This window comes from Geotrypetes seraphini, chromosome 1 (genome assembly GCF_902459505.1).
Source record: "Geotrypetes seraphini chromosome 1, aGeoSer1.1, whole genome shotgun sequence".
Lineage (NCBI taxonomy): Eukaryota > Metazoa > Chordata > Amphibia > Gymnophiona > Dermophiidae > Geotrypetes > Geotrypetes seraphini.
Window position 1 is genome coordinate 273,252,495 of NC_047084.1, and position 18,855 is coordinate 273,271,349.

General features: G+C 42.2%; 1 protein-coding gene across 6 annotated transcripts in view; it reads right to left on the bottom strand.

Moving 5' to 3' along the window:
• The window catches only part of FGFRL1 (fibroblast growth factor receptor like 1), a 490,351-nt gene that overhangs the window by 373,272 nt on the left and 98,224 nt on the right, over positions 1-18,855 (bottom strand). The window contains exon 3 of one of the 6 annotated variants that reach the window (XM_033951626.1): positions 13,188-13,332. The exons of the other annotated variants lie outside the window; for them this stretch is intronic. Within the exon in view, the coding sequence (XP_033807517.1) occupies positions 13,188-13,236 (49 nt within the window). The 5' untranslated portion in view covers positions 13,237-13,332. The remainder of the gene's footprint in view (positions 1-13,187; positions 13,333-18,855) is intronic. 6 annotated transcript variants of the gene reach the window in all.

The window sequence follows — 18,855 nt, forward strand, 5'->3', positions numbered from 1 at the left end:
TGGAGGAGGGAGGGGAGGCGACTAGAGAAACAGCATGAAGGGAGGGAGGGCTGGAGAAACAGCATGAAAGGAATAGAAGCATTATGGAAAGGAAAGAGCGCTGGAGAAAAGAGCATGGAGAAGGGTAATGCTGGATAAGAGGGGAGAGACAGAAACTGTAGGAGAGGAAGTTGGAAGGAGCGAAAGGAACACCCATGGTGGGGGGAAAGAAAGAAAGACCCAAAAGAGAGGGGGGTTAGAAGGAAAGAAAGAAAGACACACCATGGGGGAGGAGGGTTGGAGGAAGGGAGAAAGAAAGAGAAAAGCACTAAAAGGGTACACAGGATGGAAAGGGGGACCAAAGAAATGGGTGGAGTGTGGGTGAGATCATGTGTTCTCTTTTTTGTCTTCACAAAAAAGAGAATGGTAACCCTATTCTTCCCTCCAAAACTCATTTTTCAAAAAACCATAATACTGTAATAATAATGATTCTAAACAGAGAGAGAGAGCGCAGCAAACCTGAAGAAAAAGCCGTTGTGCTCAGCATTTTTCCCCTCCAGACACAAAACATGACAATCTCTTTAATACATCTGGCCCAATATGAGTGATGCCGGAAGTTGGCCAGTTAATTCCCTGACTGCTGTTTGACAGGCAGTGTGCTTTCATCAGAGTAGCATTTGTACAGCCTCAAGGCCAATGCCCTCCTTCCACTTCACGGCAAAGAATAGAAATATGTAGGCCTTTGTGTGCTGTGGGTGGGACCCTCAAGTGCTAGAGAGATAAATCTCAACCAGTAATTACTTGCAATGAATTTCACTGTCAATGAAACCAACACTTCATTTAAGAATACAAGGGCATCCCCTTCTGCTTAACTCCCCACTCTTGTTTCTTCACACCCCTCTCCCTCCCTATTCTCCTGTTTAAGGTGTCATATTTTGTCCAGATCACTTCTTCAGAAACCCAATTATATATAAAAACAAACTACATTTGGGGGGGATTAGCAGTCAAGACGCAGTGAATTTTTTTTGTTTTGTTTTGTTTTCTGAGCTACTTAAGTTATTTCTATTTTAATCTGATCTGAAAAACCTGATGTTATCTCATCCTTGGCGCTGCACTTGAAGACGGCCTGTTTATTCCCGCTACAGACACAGGGCCTACCAAACGCTTGATGACAGCCTAAGAGTTACAGGCAGCCTTAGAATATTGTCTGAATGAACCTGTCATCGCAACCCTGTTGTACCTGTCATTACAGCTCGATTCCCACTTCGCAAAGAAACCAGTGCGGGTGTCAACCAGCTCGATCTTTCTAAGAAGCTCCTTTTACAGACAATTGCAGCAGGTCAGGATCCCGGGCCTGGCAGTTAAAAGCAGAACAAGCGGCGTTCTCTCTCTGAGCTGCCAAATATATTTTTAACCTTCATTAACTACACATTTACTGCCCAATGAAAAGAAAAACCCAACTATCTTTAAAGCTAAAATCAAGGGATCAGGCTGTTTCAACAGTTTGAGAACCTCAAGAAAAAATGCTTCTGTTTCCTAAAACTGCTCGTTGGTATTGTGCAGTTAAATGGTACTATCATATCTAAAAACTTAGCTTGACATTTTTTATCTGTGGACCAACATAGCTACGGCCGTTCTTCTTTTAAATGAGACTCTGGTTGACAATGGGAATAAAGCTTTGTCAGATTAACAGGTTGGAGCTATTAGCAAGAACCTGGGTGTTCCCTTTTGACGCTCCATAGCATATGCTCTGAAGCTGCACTTACAAAGACGATATCTGTCTGTGTGGCCTTTTATTTTAGACAAGTTCTGCCTGAATGCTAAATCTGTGTACACATCCGAGACGGAAATGATACTTTAGGAGAGAAGGGACTACGTTTAAAAACAAAACACAAAAAAAAAAAAACCCCACACACACATATTTAGGCTCCTACAGAATACAAGCAGGTTGTAGATTAGAAGCTCACAAATCCTGGATAGGTTTACTGGGATACAGTACGGACCACACTGTTGAGTGTGCATCTCATCTGTGGTAACAAAACTCTATTGATTCTACAGTTTTCTTCTCCCAATGGGAGCATTTCTTCTCTTGCCCTTCGAATGAAACAATACAGGCCACACATTCATGTTAGTTTTTAGGTAATGGAAAGGCAGGGAGGTGGATTCAGATGGTCTATGAATGATGCTCATTTTACATGCTCTGCAATGGATGTAACAGAAATAACACAGTAACACAGTAAATGAAGGCAGAAAGAGACCCTCGCGGTCCATCCAGTCTGCCCAACAAGGTGATCAGAGTCTTGCCCACCACTCCGTGTAGGCCCAGGTCACCCATGTTTAAATGTTGGTTGTGAAGTCACCACCATGCCAACCATATAGGCAGCCAAACATGATGGGGATGATATGTGGTGTAATGCTGACAGTATTCAACTTACCAGTCACGATCCCTTCCCCTCTCTCTCCTAAGCTGTACAGATCCCCCACTCGCAGATGTGAAAATAAATGTATGATCAATACACTGGAGCTGTCGAACCTTCACCTGTCTCTCTCCTTGTGAGGGACACAGACTGTACAAGTCTGTCCGGCATCAGACTCCATTCCCCCATGCTGGATTTGGCCACTCTTCTTTGTCTCTCACTATCTGTGAGACAGACCATTCAAGACTATCTGGCAGCGGCCTCAGCTACCACTATTCTTGCCAAGGTAACACCTCAACAGTCATATTGTGTTTCCATCTTCTTTCTATTTACGCATCCCTATGTCTATCCCATTCATTTTTGAATTCATACATGGTTTTTGACTCTACCACCTCTCTTGGAAGGGCATTCCATCCATTCACCCCTTCTCTGTGAAAAACTATTTTCTGACATTATTCCCCAAGTCTAACTCCCTGCAACCTCCATTCATATTCTCTAGCTCTACTGCCCCTAAGTCTCTGAAAGAGGTTTGTTTGAATACTTTTAAGTACTTAAAGGTCTGTGTCATATCGCTTCTCTCTCTTCTTTCTTCCAGCAAATACATACCTTATAGTACAAACCCTGTATCATTTTGTTGCCTTCCTCTGCCTCAAAGTCTTTTTATATCCTTGTAGATACAGCCTCCAAAACTGGACACAATACTCGAAGTGGGGCCTCGCCAGCGACTTGTACAGGGGCATCAGCACCTCCTTTCTTCTGCTGGTTACGCCTCTTGTATCTTCACACATTCTCTCTGGTGCAACTAAGATGGCCGCAACAGTTTAGCCTCCTCTTGTTCCACTGCCGCTGAACCACCTTCAGACCCAGAACCATATTTGATGACCTTTGCACATATCTGAAATGCAAAACAAAAGACACAAACTTTGCATGCTCTTTGAGACACTTAACTCCCACTCTCTAAACCAGGGGTAGGGAACTCTGGTCCTCGAGAGCCGTATTCCAGTCAGGTTTTCAGGATTTCCTCAATGAATATGCATGAGATCTATTTGCATGCACTGCTTTCAATGCATATTCATTGGGGAAATGCTGAAAACCCGACTGGAATATGGCTCTCGAGGACCGGAGTTCCCTACCCCTGCTCTAAACTATTCTCAGTGTTGCTCGCAGAAACTCAAGTTAAAAACCAATGCTTCCATCCAGTGAAAGCCGTTATAAGATTAAAGTCTGTTTCTGCTCTGTGTGTACTCTGTAATTAAGGGAATAAGGATGGGACCACATGATGAAAGGGTAACAACAAGGGGAAAAAGACGCAGAAAACAAACTTTAAGACCCCAAGCAGCACCAAATCTCTTGTGTTCTAAAATGGAAACAACTACGTACACACTAAAGGACCCCAAAAATTGGTGTGGATAGCATGGCGCTCAGCGTGATTCTATTAAACGTATTCACATCTTATACATTAAACACCAGTATGTCATAACTTTTAGGCGCACCCATTTAGGCCAAGGAAAACCAGGTCTACACAGGAATATTCTATAACAGTATGAATAAATTTTAGGAACACCCACGATCTGCCCGTGCTCCCCCTCTCCTCCCTCCCCCCCGGCCATGCCCCTTTTTCAGATTTGTACACTAGAACCGACATGCAGCACTTTATAGAATGCATCTACCTAGTTGTATGCGTAAATTCTAAGTATCAATTAGCATCAACTATGAGGTGTTACTTGCCAATTTATCAGTGCCAATTAGGCTTATTAAACAATTACTCAATGAAAGTCATACTATTTTCATCTTCATGTCATTCGGCAGACGCAATCTTTAAAATCTGGCAAAGCTAGTTTTTGCATTTGTAATCAGTAGATTGGATTATTGTAATGTATTGTACTTGGGATTTCCCTAAAGTTGATCTTAAAAGGCTTCACTTGGTCCAAAATATGGCTGCATGGCTGATTACATTTAAGAAAAGGTTTGAACATATCACTCCTGTCTTGAAGGACCTACATTGGCTTCCTGTACAAGAAAGAACCTCTTTCAAATGACTGCCTTTTCAAATCCTGTAGGTTTCTTCAACCAGGTTACCTTAGGGAGAAACTGAAGGAATTCTGCTGGGACAGTGTTACATTCTTCCCGGTATAGCTTGTTTGAACTTTCCTCTTTGCAGTATATTTCATTTAACATCTACCAGGAAATAAGCTTTTTCATATGCTGATTCTTCCCTTTGGAATACTCAGCAATTTCAGATTCATTGGGATATTTAACTTTTCGTAAGATGCTGAAAACTTGGCTTTTTTCCTTAGCATTTCACACTATAAATTAATAATACAATTTTTTTCTCCTTCAGAATTCTATATTACTGTTTAGTAATATCATTTTAAAATACGACTTTTGAAATTATATTTGTATTTTATGTATTTGGTTGTTAACCGCTCTTAAACTTTATGTATAGGGCGGCAAATCAGCTGTATGCATCAATTTGTGTGTACAATTTAAGGCACCATGTACGGAATTTGGGGGTAAGGGCTGGATTCAAATGTCACTCAAAATTGGGCACCAGAAAAAAAAAAAAAAAAAAATCAGTGCTAAACAGTATTCCATAATGGGATAGAACAGGGGTAGGCAATTCCGGTACTCGAGAGCCACAGGCAAGTCAGGTTTTCAGAATATCCTCAATAAATATGCAGACTAGTGTTTCTCTGGCACTGCAGCTCTACAGCACCAGAATTTTATGCATCTGCTCCTGAACAATGTATATATTTTAATGCCGTGGCCCTGCAAAGGGTTTGAGTTTGAGACCACTGGTTTAACCTGTAACCCGTTCTGAGCTCTTTGGGGACAACGGGATAGAAATCTAAATAAATAAAAAAATAAATAATTTAGGCTTGCTTTTTATGTAAGACCGATTAGATATATGGATAGTGGCTGAATATTACCACTATACACATAGCTAGTCGTTCTGCCCTCGCTGAGCCTTTACTCTGCACTACCTGGGTGGTGCCACACTGGTTAGAGCAGTGGTCTCAAATTCAAACCCTTTGCAGGGCCACATTTTGGATTTGTAGGTACTTGGAGGGCCTCAGAAAAAAATAGTTAATGTCTTATTAAAGAAATGACAATTTTGCATGAGGTAAAACTCTTCATAGTTTATAAATCTTTCCTTTTGGCTAAGTATTACCGTAATTATAATATTGTCATTTATATCTAAAGAGACATATGATCAAGAAACTGTTTTATTTTACTTTTGTGATTATGACAGACATACCGAGCGCCTAAAAATAGTACCTGGCGGGCCGCAAGTTTGAGACTACTGGGTTAGAGGGAGTTTTGGCTGCGCTATCTGGAAAATGCCACTAGAAAATCCACAGAAAGTGGGCTCATCTATTTAACAGCAGCCACTAAACAATGTATGCCCTTTTGAATATTGGCTGCTATACAGATACGTAGCTACCTGTATAGAGTGTATAGTGCAGTGGTATCACTGTTTGTGCTTTTGAATACTGACTCATTATTTATATATGGGGCCCATGCAGTAAGTTCAGCTGTAGCCAGGAGGCAGTAAGGGGCTGATTCTATAAATGGCGCCTAAATCAGCCAGCGTCTAGAAAAATGGCACCGGCGCCATGTCAATCACACTTAGGCACCATTTACAGAATCACAGCTAGCGGCGCCTATGTAAAATCTTAGGCGTCTGAAATGTAGGCCAAGGTTGTAAAGGCCTACATTTCAGGTGCCTAATTTTGGGAGAATCCTGCTTAGCAGCACCGAAGTCACGCTCCGCCCACAGAAACACCCACTTGGACATTAGGCTCTGCTAAGTGCCATGCAACAAGCGCTTATCTTTTTATAGAATCAGATAGGCACCTATTGCCCAATTCATTTTTTTCCCCTATTATTGAGGCTATTAAGGGTAGTTTGCCCATTAAGTTAGGTGTCTAAGAGGTACCAAACTTTAGGCACCCTTTATAGAATCAGTGTATCTACACTAGCTGCACCAGTGCCTACTTGGTGGATTTCATTTGTAATGTGCTTTGAATCTTAAATGTTTTTTTCTATAAATGTTCCTCCATGCTGCCTTTTATGATTGTATCATTTGTACTCCACTGACATTTTCATATTTCAGTTATTACTGCTCTACTGTGCTATTTTAAATGCATATATTTCTGCCATAGTACAATGTTATTCCTATTATTTGGATTCTATTTGCCTGTCCCCAGGTTTGCCAAATATAAGCATAAATTAATTCACTAAGGCCATTTTACAACATTGTTAGGTTTTATGTCAGCCTATACATGCTGAATGCCACGCTGGGTAGATCTCTTCATAAAGACAGTTAATCCCAACAAACCAGCAAACTACACCCTATATTCGGTTGTGTTGCCTCAGTGAAGTACAGTTATATTTTTTACCAAGTGTCTTGCAGGTCATTTTCACGTGAAAGCCTGCAATGGAGCTACTTTGAATTTATAGAAAACCTTTTCCATCAAGAGAAATCCCCTGGGGTAGTACATCAGCCCCTTAGAATATCATTTAAAAAACAAAGATGAAACACCAAAGTCACCGAAGAACGTGAGAACAGGACAAGGAGAATGACAAATTATCATAATGAGTAGTTTGAGGGAACTACAGAAGAGAATATGGTGGAACTCAAAGGAAGAGAAGGGGGAAAGATGCCAAGAAAAGTGCTGCAAAGCTCTGGGCAAAAGGTATCCACAGTTTCTACAGCCATGAAGGCAGCCATAAGAACCTCCTGGAAGTTTTACAACAGAATGTGTATGTGAGAAGTCCAGGTACCCATTTGCGGGGAGAGTGCTATTTGGGAAGGTTAATTTTAGAAATGATTTTTCATGTGTAATGCTACTTTATGCATGTACACGACCTCTTAAAATGGGTACACATATAAAAGTATATACTGTGAAAAAAGGATGGGTACTTATACATGACCTCTGTGTATGTGTGCAGGGGCAGAGCAAGTTAGTCACAATATAGGTGTGTACCTCCTAATTCAATAAACTTGCATACATAAGTTACAGAATAAGAGAAGGTGCACATACAACTCAATTTATGAATTGGCTATTAATTGGTGTTAACAGTCAATTATTGGTTTAAAATATTAATCACCACTAACTGGCATCAATTACCATTTACATGGGGCAACTGCCTTTAATTGGTATTCTAGAGCAGTGGTTCCCAACCCTGTCCTGGAGGACCATCAGCCAGTCAGGTTTTCAGGATAGCCCTAATGAATATGCATGGAGCAGATTTGCATGCCTGTCACCTCCATTATATGCAAATCTCTCTCATGCATATTCATTGGGGTTATCCCAAAAACCCGACTGGCTGGTACAGGGTTGGGAACCACTGTTCTAGAAGATATGTGCATCTAATTTTATTGCTTGGAAATTCTAGGGGATGTTGACATGGTCAGGGGCATAAGAATTGCCATACTGGAACAGACTGAAGGTCCATCAAGCCCAATATCTTGTTTCCAACAGTGGCCAACCCAGGTCTCAAGCACTTAGCTCAATCTCAAGTAACAAAACAGATTTTATGCTGGATTTCCCCAAGCCATCTGAATAATGGCCTATGGACTTCTCTTTTAGGAAATTATCCAAACTTTTTTTTAAACCCCACTAAGCCAAATGATTTCACCACATTCTCCAGCAATAAATTCCAGAGTTTAACTACTCGTTGTGTGAAGAAATATTTACACCGCTTTGTTTTAAATCTACTTCTTAGTAGCTTCATCGCATGTCCCCTAGTCCTAGTATTTTTGGAAAGAGTGAACAAGCGATTCACATCTACCCTTTCCACTCCATTCAGTACTTTATAGACCTCTATCATATCACCCCTGAGCCATCTCTTCTCCAAGATGAAGAGCCCTAGCCGCTTAAGCCTCTCCTCATAGGGAAGTTGTCCCATCCCTTTTATCATTTCTGTCGCCCTTCTCTGTACCTTTCCTAATTCCACTATATCTTTTTTGAGATATGGCAACCAGTAGATTTATAAGCAGTACTAAGAGTAGGAATAGATATTTACATTACCCCGACCACACAGTGTGTGTGTGGATCCTGAACCCAAGAGCTTCCCCAAGGATAGAGGAAGTACTGCATTTGATCATTACCTTTCCCCTGGTGAGAGGAGCTATAGGAAGAAGGATCTAGTATGGTGTGTACTGGGGCTCTGCATGTCCCGTTCTCAACGTCACAACGAGGTTTAGTTTTCAGGCTAATCCAAGTACACAAATGAACCTGGTTCTTGGACAAAGTTTATGCAAATATGAATCTTTATCATGGATATTCACTGTAAAGACCTGACTTGTTTGTAGCCCTGGAGCATAGTTGCTGATGAGTCTCAATAACACATTTATTTATTCATTCAGTTTTCTATACCATTCTCCCAAGGGAGCTCATCCCTGTCTGTCCCAGTGGGCTCACAATCGTTCTAATGTAACTGGGGCAATGGGGGGATTAAGTGACTTGCCCAGGGTCACAAGGAGCAGCGTGGGTTTGAACCCACAACCTCAGAGTGCCGAGGCTGTAGCTTTATCCACTGCACCACTCCCTCCCCACTGTAGCTGCTACTTGTTACCTAGATTCCAACTTACGACTTGACTGATCCACTTACAGAAGATGAAAGCCTGAACCTGCAAGATTATGGTTGATGCACGGCTTTGTATAATTCTTCTCCCAGACAAAAATGTGTCTTCTGACACGCAGCTTTCAGAGATAACAGTACAGCACAGGGCAAAACATAATAAATTAAACTCTTTAAAGGAATCTGCACATCTCCCCTGTATGGATTACAACTACAAAGGCAAAGCACCTGAATCGAATACGAAGCTGATAATTTATATAGCCAGGTTATTACATTCACCAGGGATCACTAAAGCAGTAACTTCTATTTAAAAAAAAAAAGTTCTGCTATGTGCCTAGTAATGCAGACCACCAACGTTTGAACTACTACTATTAATCATTTCTATAGCGCTACTAGGCATATAAAGCGCTGCACACATTTTATGCAGGTACTATATCTCTGTCCCTAGCAGACTCACAATCTAAGTTTTTGCACCTGGGGCAATGGAGTGCCAAGCAACCTGCCCAGGGTCACAAGGAGGTTACAATGGATGCTTTAGGGCAAGAGGGTTATGAGTTAAAAACAACCTCAAAAAAGTGGGTTTTTAGTCTACTACTAATACTACTACGAGAGACGGGGCTTGATGTACCGAGTGGGGCAGTCTATTCCAGGTGTACAGCACAGCAAAAGAGAAGAGATGTAGTCTGGAGTTAACAGCGGAGGAAAAGGGCACCGATAAGAAAGACTTGCCCAATGAATAGAATTCCCGGGGAGGAGTACAGGGAGAGATAAGGGAAGAGAGATATTGAAGAGATACAGAATAAATGCACTTATAGGTCAATGAGGAGTTTGAACTGTAAGCGGAGACGGATAGGGAGCCGATGGCGCGACTTGAGGAGTGGGGGTGATGTGAGCATAGCGACTCTTGCAGAATATAGGTTATGCAGAAACATTTTGAAAGAACTGAAGGGGAAAGAGGTGGTCAAACGGGAGACCAGTGAGAAGCAAGTTGTGATAGTCTAGGTGAGAGGTGATAAGGGTATGGATAAGGGTTTTGGTAGTGGGGAGAGAGAGAGAGAGAGAGAGAGGTCAAAAATGACCCCCAAGGTTGCGAGCTGATGAGACAGGGAGGATGACAATGTTATTTGCTGAGATAGAGAGCAAGGGGTGAAGAGAGGTAGTTTTGGGCAAAAGGATAATAGTTCACTCTTGGCCATGTTCAGTTTTAAATGGTCCAATCAATATAGAGGAATAACAGCTGTATAAATTACTACACACTCACAAAAAGAAGCTTCTCATGGCTGTTTTGAAGAAGGAAGTCAGTTTTTCACTACAAACACAGTAATCTCAGATAAGTGCCATTTTCACGCTGGTTTTTGGTTTGGTTTTGTTTTTACTTTGAATTGGACTCAACATACTCAGCTGTAGCTAGAGAATGACACGGGGAAAAAATCTGTCCCCGTCACCGCCCCGTCACCGGCCCACCATCCTCTGCACCGCCCCGTCACCGCCGATCCCTTCACCGCCCCGTCACCGTCACCCCTTTCACCGCCCCGTCACCGCCACTGCCATCCCATTCACCGCCCCGTCATCGTCCCCGCTGCATCCATATAAGCCTTTTTTCCTTTCACTCCCTCCTTCCAATTTGAGCCGGGAACACTAGCGATCGCACGGTCCCCGCGGCCACTACCTGCCTGCCCGGTCGATCCTGGTGTTTGGCCGGCTCTCTCCCTTCTCCTCACCTTGGTTTGTGGGTTTTCTTTTTCGGCAACCTGCGCGGCTGCTCAGTGTTCGATCTTCTGCTCTGCTGCAACTTCCTGTTTCCGGTTGCGTCAGAGCAGAAGATCGAGGCTGAGCAGCGGCGGGTGTGCGCGGCTCTCTGGTAGCGTGCGGGTCGCCGAGGAGGAGGATCTGCGGACTGGGGTGAGGAGAGGGGAGAGAGCTGGCTGGACACTGGAATCGATTGGGCGGGCGGGTGTGAGCTGCGGGGACCGCGCGATCCTTCATGCCTCACTGCGGGGGACAAGACCATTCACCGCCCCGCGGGCGGTGAATGCCCTTGTCCCCGTCGCCGCAGCGACTGCTAGTTTTCTTCCCCGTTTTTGGCGGGTGACCCGCGGCTAAAATGCGGTGGCCGCGGGTAAACCGCCACCGTATCATTCTCTAGCTGTAGCCTTCGATATTGAGTTTTTTTGCAGTGAAATCTAGATCATCCTGCTTAGAAGCACATTTTTTTGGAAATAAAAGTCTTACGTATGTATGAGAGACTTAAAATATATGTATGTGTGGAGTTTTTTTACAGACCAGTGATGATAGACTGCTTAGGGTACTGTCAGTTCCAGCGGTCTGTGTATGAGGACTGTTTTTCTCCACTTTTTGTGCTTATGATTTTCTGTTATTATTGTCTTTTTTATGACTGGACGATTGTGATATCCTGCAAAACGTACTAACAGTGTGATTATTTTTTGATGTTTCAGTTTTAAATGGTGGCAAAACATCCAGGCAGAAATGTCAGACAAGCAGGCTGAGACTTGGGCTTGGATACCTGCAGAAATTTGTGGTGTAGAGAGGTAATAGAGAGGTAAATTTGGGAGTCATCAGCATAGAGGTGATATTGAAAACCATGGGCACCAAGGGATTGAATATAGATGACGAAAAGAAGAAGTCCCAGGTCAAAGGACTTTGATAGAAGGGGGAGAAGGATCCATCACTGCATACCCTAAAGGTGCAGTGTTAGAAACCTGGAACGCTCTTCCGGAGTCTGTTATAGGGGTAAACACCCTCCAGGGATTCAAGACAAAGTTGGACAAGTTCCTGCTAAACTGGAACGTACGCAGGTGAGGCTGGACTCATTTAGAACACTGGTCTTTGACCTGGAGGCCAGCTGGGCATGATGGACCATTGGTCTGACCCAGCAGCGGCAGTTCTTATGTTCGCGATAGAAATAGAAACAAGATAGAACAGGGACCTGAAACCCAAGTGAGGACAGCAAATCAATGAGAAAGCAGTGGTCTACTTGGTCAAAAGCATTGGATAGATTGAGAAAGATGAGGACAGAATAGAGGCCTTTGGATTTGGCTAGGAGCAGGTCATTGGAGACTTTAGCAAGGGTAGTTTTCATGGAGTGCAAGGGGCAAAAGCCCGATTGGAACGGGTGAAAAATAACTAGGGATGACAGAAAGTTCAGGCAATAGCGGTGAACAGCACGTTCAAGTAGCTTAGATAAGAAGGGGAGGAGGGAGATGAGGTGATAGTTGGAAGGGTAAGCGGGGTCAAGTGAGGATTTTTTTAGGAGAGGCGTAACTATGGCAAGTTTGAAGGCATCAGGAACTGCTGCTGTGGAAAGCGATTGATTTGAGGATATGACAGATAAAAGGGATGACAGTCAGGGAGATAGTGCTAAGTAGATGGGTAGGAATAGGATCAGTGGAAGAAGTTATGCTATTGTGTGCTTTAGTTTTAATTTCCTATGTACCGCCTGTGAGCTCACTACAGTGAACAACATAGCACAGCAGAGTGGGCAATGCCATAAAAATCAACAAGTTGCCTTTTCCCATATATTCTCAGAAAGTAAAAAACAGGCTGCTGTCATCTTTCCTCCATGGCAAAAAAAATACCTATGCCCCTGGAGTGAAAAGTGTGACCTTCATCTTTCAGGCAATGAAGTAGACAACTAAGGTCAGCTTCAAGGGCTGTTCTATCACCAGGGATCCGTGTAAACATGCAGAATACTGTCACTTATGCACAAAAATGCTCACACAAAAAATGTCGGCTATCTCCCACTAAATATTCACGGATGGCCAGCCAAGCACTATTTAACTAGCCAGGAACCGTTCCTGGCCAGTTAAATAGCACTGACTATGAGGGGTATTGTGGTACAATCGAAAGCAGTTTGCATATCAATATAGGTACTTCCTCTATCCCTAGGGACTCACAACCTAACCCCCTCTTCTACGAAACTGCGCTAGCAGTTTCTAGCGCAGACAGCTGCGCTGAATGGCCCGCGCTGCTCCCGATGCTCATAGGGCCATTCAGCGCGGCTCCCCGCACTAGAAACTGCTAGCGCAGTTTTTGTAGAAGAGAGAGTAAGTTTTTGTATCTCAGACAATTGAGGTTTACATGACTTGACTAGACTGGAAGGTGAATGGGATTCGATATACTGCCTTTCTGTGGTTACAATCAAAATAGTTTACAGATTGTATACAGGTACTTATTTTGTACCTGGGAATTGAACCCGATTTGCTGAGCCGTGAGCACGTAGAAGCGCCATGAAAAATATGGTCCTTACAAACCCTGATGAGGCCAGGAGGTGAAACGGTGGCCACTGTTGGTTGGACTGGTCGCAGTACCGACAGCTCAAGTTAAACTAAGGAAGCAAAAGATAAGCACACATTTTCAATGATTAACAAATATATCAAATTAAATAGGAGGTTTCTTAGCCTATGAAGTGATTGCCCTGTCTAGTCTGAGGGGTTCTTTTTTCCCTGACAGAGTTCTGAGGCTTTTTTCCTCCTAAAACAGACACTGTATTTAATACTTTACGCTTTCTTCTCACTTAGGCCTCCTTTTACGAAACTGCGCTAGCACTTTCTAGAGCGGGGAGCCACGCTGAATGGCCCACATTGCTCCCAACGCTCATTGAGTTCCTATGAGCGTCGGGAGCAGCGTGGGCCATTCAGCGCAGTTCCCCACACTAGAAACTGCTAGCGCAGTTTCGTAAAAGAGGGAGTTAGTATAAAGCAGCTTTTGGTATATATTTCGATTGAACCCAATTCCCCAGGTTCTCAGCCCAATGTACTAACCATTAGGCTACTCTTCCACTTCTCAGACTCTTCCATCATTATTATTTTTTTAATTTTAGTTTTATGCAGTATATAAACTGTTAAATAAATAAATAAATACATTTTAAACAGCTTATACAGTAAAACCTTGGATTGCAAGTAACTTGGTGTGCAAGTGTTTTGCAAGACAAGCAAAACATTTTATTAAATTTTAACTTGATATATAAGCAAGGTCTTGCAATACAAGTACATACAGTATACACATGTCACATCATAACAACTGAGCCGATGATTCTTCTCTCTCTGACACCGCAGGAGTGCAGTGACTGTTCTAAACAAGTGAGCTCTTGCAATACAAGTACATACAGTATACACACATCACATCTGAACCGATGGTTCTTCTCTCTCTCTCTCTCTCTGTGACACTGCAGGAGTTAGTGACTGTTCTAAACAAGCAAGGTCTTGCCATACGAATGCATACAGTATTTTGTATTAAAGTTTTCTTGGGTTGTGTAGTTTCCATTATTTCTTATGGGGAAATTCGCTTTGATATAGGAATGTTTTGGATTACAAACATGTCTTTGGAATGAATTATGCTCACAAACCAAGGTTTTACTGTACATTAATAAAGTTAAGCACTTGGTTTTTCCTGTTATATAGAATTTTTTGTACCCCAGTTTGTTTGCAAAAGTTGGACAGTTCAAAATCTAATAGATGCTGGCACTGTCATCTTGAAGTAGAGACACTGGACCATTTGTTGTTTTATTGTCCCTTGATATTCAATATGGGGGAAAATTAATATGGTACTTGATAGTACAGTATATGTACCCTCCTTTTAAGGTTATTATATATTTCCTTACATTGTATGACTTTACTTAATGGTTATCTTTTCATATTTTGGTCATGTTTGAAGGCATCATTTTTCTGGCTTATGCCTCTACATGACTGTTTTTCTGTTTGTATTTTCACATCCAATATTCTACATACAGTTTATTGTATCTCAGTTGTTTATGTTAACATTGCTTTTTGTCTAAGTACTGAAAACTAATAATCTAATCTAGTCTTCAGTTTATATACCGGGTCATCTCTCGTCAGAGCTCGACTCAGTTTACAAGAAGTCAAGAGACTAGAATATACATTAAATACGGAGAAATAAAAGATAACATTTAATTGGAAGGATTGGAGGAGATTAAATTACAACTTCTGGTGGAACTCTTTATGCCATATCTATAAAATGGAAAGGTTTATTGCATTACAGCGGGGTTATTTTAAGAAGTTTCAGGATGTGTGGAAACCATTAATGAAGTATTGTAAAGATTAATAAAAAATTATTTCCCTTATATTTATCAATTTAAGGTGCAGGGAGGGGGGTGATTTAATTATTACATGTTTTATATGATAATGGAATATATGGGAAGGAGGGTTGGGATAGGGGAGGGGATAAGAATTTATGAAATGTGTCAATGATTGTTTGTAAGTGATGTATTTATTGTTTATGTGAATGAATATATTTTAACACTTAATGTAATCTTGAAAATGAATAAAGAATATTAAAAAAAAAAGATAATAAAAATTAGGTTAGTCTATTATAGAAGGAAATCTTGCAATGTTAACAATTAGTAGGTTCTGCAGGTAAGCTAATTAGATATTGTGAGAATAGCAGGGTTTTTAAGGTTTTCCGAAATAATTGCAATTGGTCTTTCATTCAATTGGTCTATCATTCTAAAAACACCAGGAAGTCCATTCCAAATCTCTACCAACTTGAAAACATAGGACTGACAAAGTTTCCCAGCTGATTAAATTCCCTTGCAAGAGGGAAACAATAATTTGTACTTCTGTGTGTTCCTCAAATAGCAGGTTCTGTAGGCATTCCAATGTAAGGGAATCAGAGAATCAAATATTCCATAAAGAAGTTTGAAAATAATTACAATTAAAATTGCAATAAAGTACTACAAATACATTTTTCTACTAGGATATTCAGGCACATTTATTTCAAGTTCTCCGATTCTCTGTCATTACACATTTTATATAATGCATGAGGATGGTTCAGCAACATTTTTTTATGCTAAATATCAAAATATTATTGTGTAGCCCCTGTGTGTACATTCTCTGATCAGTCAGTGCTCTCTGTTCCATGTGCATGGTTTGTTTATAATAGTAGCGCGGTAATTTCTTGGCAGCAGGCCACAGTAGATCAGAAACACTTCTCAGTGGTTATATTGAGCACTGTGGGCTGCTGTCTGTTTGTTCTACACTGTGAAAATAAAGCCAGGCTGGTTTGATCTCACTTCCAATACTGGGACTAGATTAATTCTGTCGAGATTCTAGGCCAGGACTACTCAATTCCAGTTAGTTTCCAATTAGGAGTTGGGCTAATTAATATTTTGCCTTGAAAAGGGCTACTCGGTTCCAGTCCTCTGGGGTCCACAGGCAGGCCAAGTTTACTGGATAGCCACAATGAATGAGATTTGCATACTAAGGAAGCAGTGCATGCAAATCTCTCTCGCAGAGTCATCGTGGATATCCTGAAAACCTAGCCTGTCTGTAGACCTCGAGGACTGGAGCAGAGTAGCTCTATTCTAGGCAAAACACAGCCCTATTCCTTATTTGAGTTGTTAGAGCTACAGCCTTGTAGCCCGTTCTGAGCTCCTTTGAGAGGATGGGCTAAAAAATTGAATGAATGAAATCTACAAGTCCTATCAGATTCTCTTTACAAAATGAGTTGGTGTGAGCTTTGCTTTTTTTAAAAAAAAAAAAGGAAATACAAGTCAGAGGACAAATTACCATTGTTTTAAACACACTTAAGGGAGCAACACTAGTTACATCACTGCAAAACAATGTGTCCATTCAGCATCCCAGTCTCATGGGCATGCCTCAAGAACTGCTGGCTCAGACAAGGACATGGCCTCAATAAAACTGATAAGCGTCTCAGCATGAACACGCAAACACATGGGGGTTTATCCTACAAGTCATGCTAATGCACCAAGCCCGAAGCAAGGGATCTGCTTGTTTTTTCTGGACTGGTTTATGAACCGATCTCCGAGATTTAGGGTCTCTTCAGAACAGTGGCTTAATTGTGACTTTTTTTTTTTTTTTTTTAGGTTAAAAGAAGCTTGTGTGTATTGCATTTGTTCAGAAATCAAAAGGACCTTTCTGAAGAACTGACTGGGGTGAAGGTGCTGTTTCTCTCACTTGTTCTCTTTATGGAGAAAACAAAGCAACTCTAAATATGAACAGATGATACAGGGATAGAATCAATAAATGGCACCCAAAATAAAGCCCCGGAACGTTTTCTCAGGAGAAAGTTGTAAAAACATAATATGGTAGTACACGGACATCTACAATTGCTGTAGCTGAAGTGCCGTTATGGAATCATTTACCAGGTTTGTTACGACAAACTAGATGGAAGTTTAAAAGAACGTTGAAAACAACTCTTTGCAAGGGCATTTATTTTGCCCGTTTCGCATGTTATAAGATTTGGGTCAGAAAGATTTGACTTCTAATCAAGTCATTACAGTTGGACTTTACTTGGCATATTTTATTCATGGACTTTACTACAATAAATATATTTGTCTCTTATAGTAGTTTAGACCAGTGTTACTACAGTGGTTACTACAATAAATATATTTGTCTCTTATAGTAGTTTAGACCAGTGTTTCGCAACTCGGTCCTGGAGTACCCCCTTGCCAGTCAGGTTTTCAGGATATCCACAATGAATTTGCATACACTGCCTCCATTACATGCACATTTCTTTCATGCATATTCATTGTGGATATCTTGAAAACCTGACTGGCAAGGGGGTACTCTAGGACCGAGTTGAGAAACACTGGTTTAGACATTTCGCTGCTGGTGGAAAACTGATGGTTCAGGAAAAGCCAGGAAACTCATAACCTCAGATCGTCTGTCCAGCGAGTCAAGGCAATTCCCTGAGAGTTTGCAGCGCTATCGGATAAAGAGTGGGAGAGGGAGGGAGTGCTGTTATTTGGGGGGGGGGGAGCTAGCGCCGCCCAGCCTGGCTCTCTCACCTGTGGCGCCGACAAGATGTTGTTGAGCAGGCGGTTCAGCTCCTGGAACTGGGTCCGACAGCCCCGGCAGAGATGAAGCGGCCGAGCGAAGCGCACCAAACTCTGGCTCAGCGCCGCGCTGCCGTTCGCCACCACTTGGAGCCGCTGCCAACAGGCGGGGTCCAGGTCCGGCAGCTCCGATACCTCTGGAAGTTTGGTCCAGTCTCCGCTCGCGCACGGTGCCAGGAGCAACAGAAGCAGCGTGACCAGCAACAGCAGCACTGCCATTGGTGGTGGGGGGGTGGAAGAAGCACTGCTGCTGCCGCCGGCAACTAGGGCTTATTTTCAGACCTATCCTGAAAATCATGCTAGGGCTTATTTTTGGGGTAGGTCTTTTTTTTAAATAATTTTTATCGATAAAGCAGCCAAACCAGTCTTATTTTCGGGGAAACATGGTAGTAGTAGTAGTAGTAGTAGTAGTAGTAGTAGTAGTAGTAGACGGGTCGAGGTGGAAGATGATATCTTTCTTCTCAAGGGACCCTCGACCACAAGAGGACATCCGCTCAAACTCAAGGGAGGGAAGTTTCGTGGCGACGCCAGGAAGTACTTCTTCACAGAGAGAGTGATTGAGCATTGGAACAAGCTTCCAGTACAAGTGGTCGAGGCACACAGCATCCCAGACTTCAAGAACAAATGGGATACCTATGTGGGATCCCTACGAGGTCATGCCAAGGGATAGGGTCACTAGGACTTGAATGAGCGGGTCAGTAGAGTGACAGTATAATTAAATTGTAGGGGGTCAGTAGACTTAAGAGGGTGGGTAAATGGTGTGGGCAGACTTGATGGGCTATAGCCCTTATCTGCCGTCAACTTTCTATGTTTCTATGAAGCTATGGGCTACTTAAACCACTCTGAGCTGCCTAACCAATGATATTCAACGGGCACCAAACTACACAATGCTGCTGAATATCACATGACCACCCATGCCACAAATGGGCAGGTTATGGGTGGTACAGGGGAGGAGTTGGTGGTTATGCAGGAAGTTAGCTGAATATTGGGCTGCACCTGCACAACTTTTTTTTTAGCTCTCTGAACCCCCCCAAA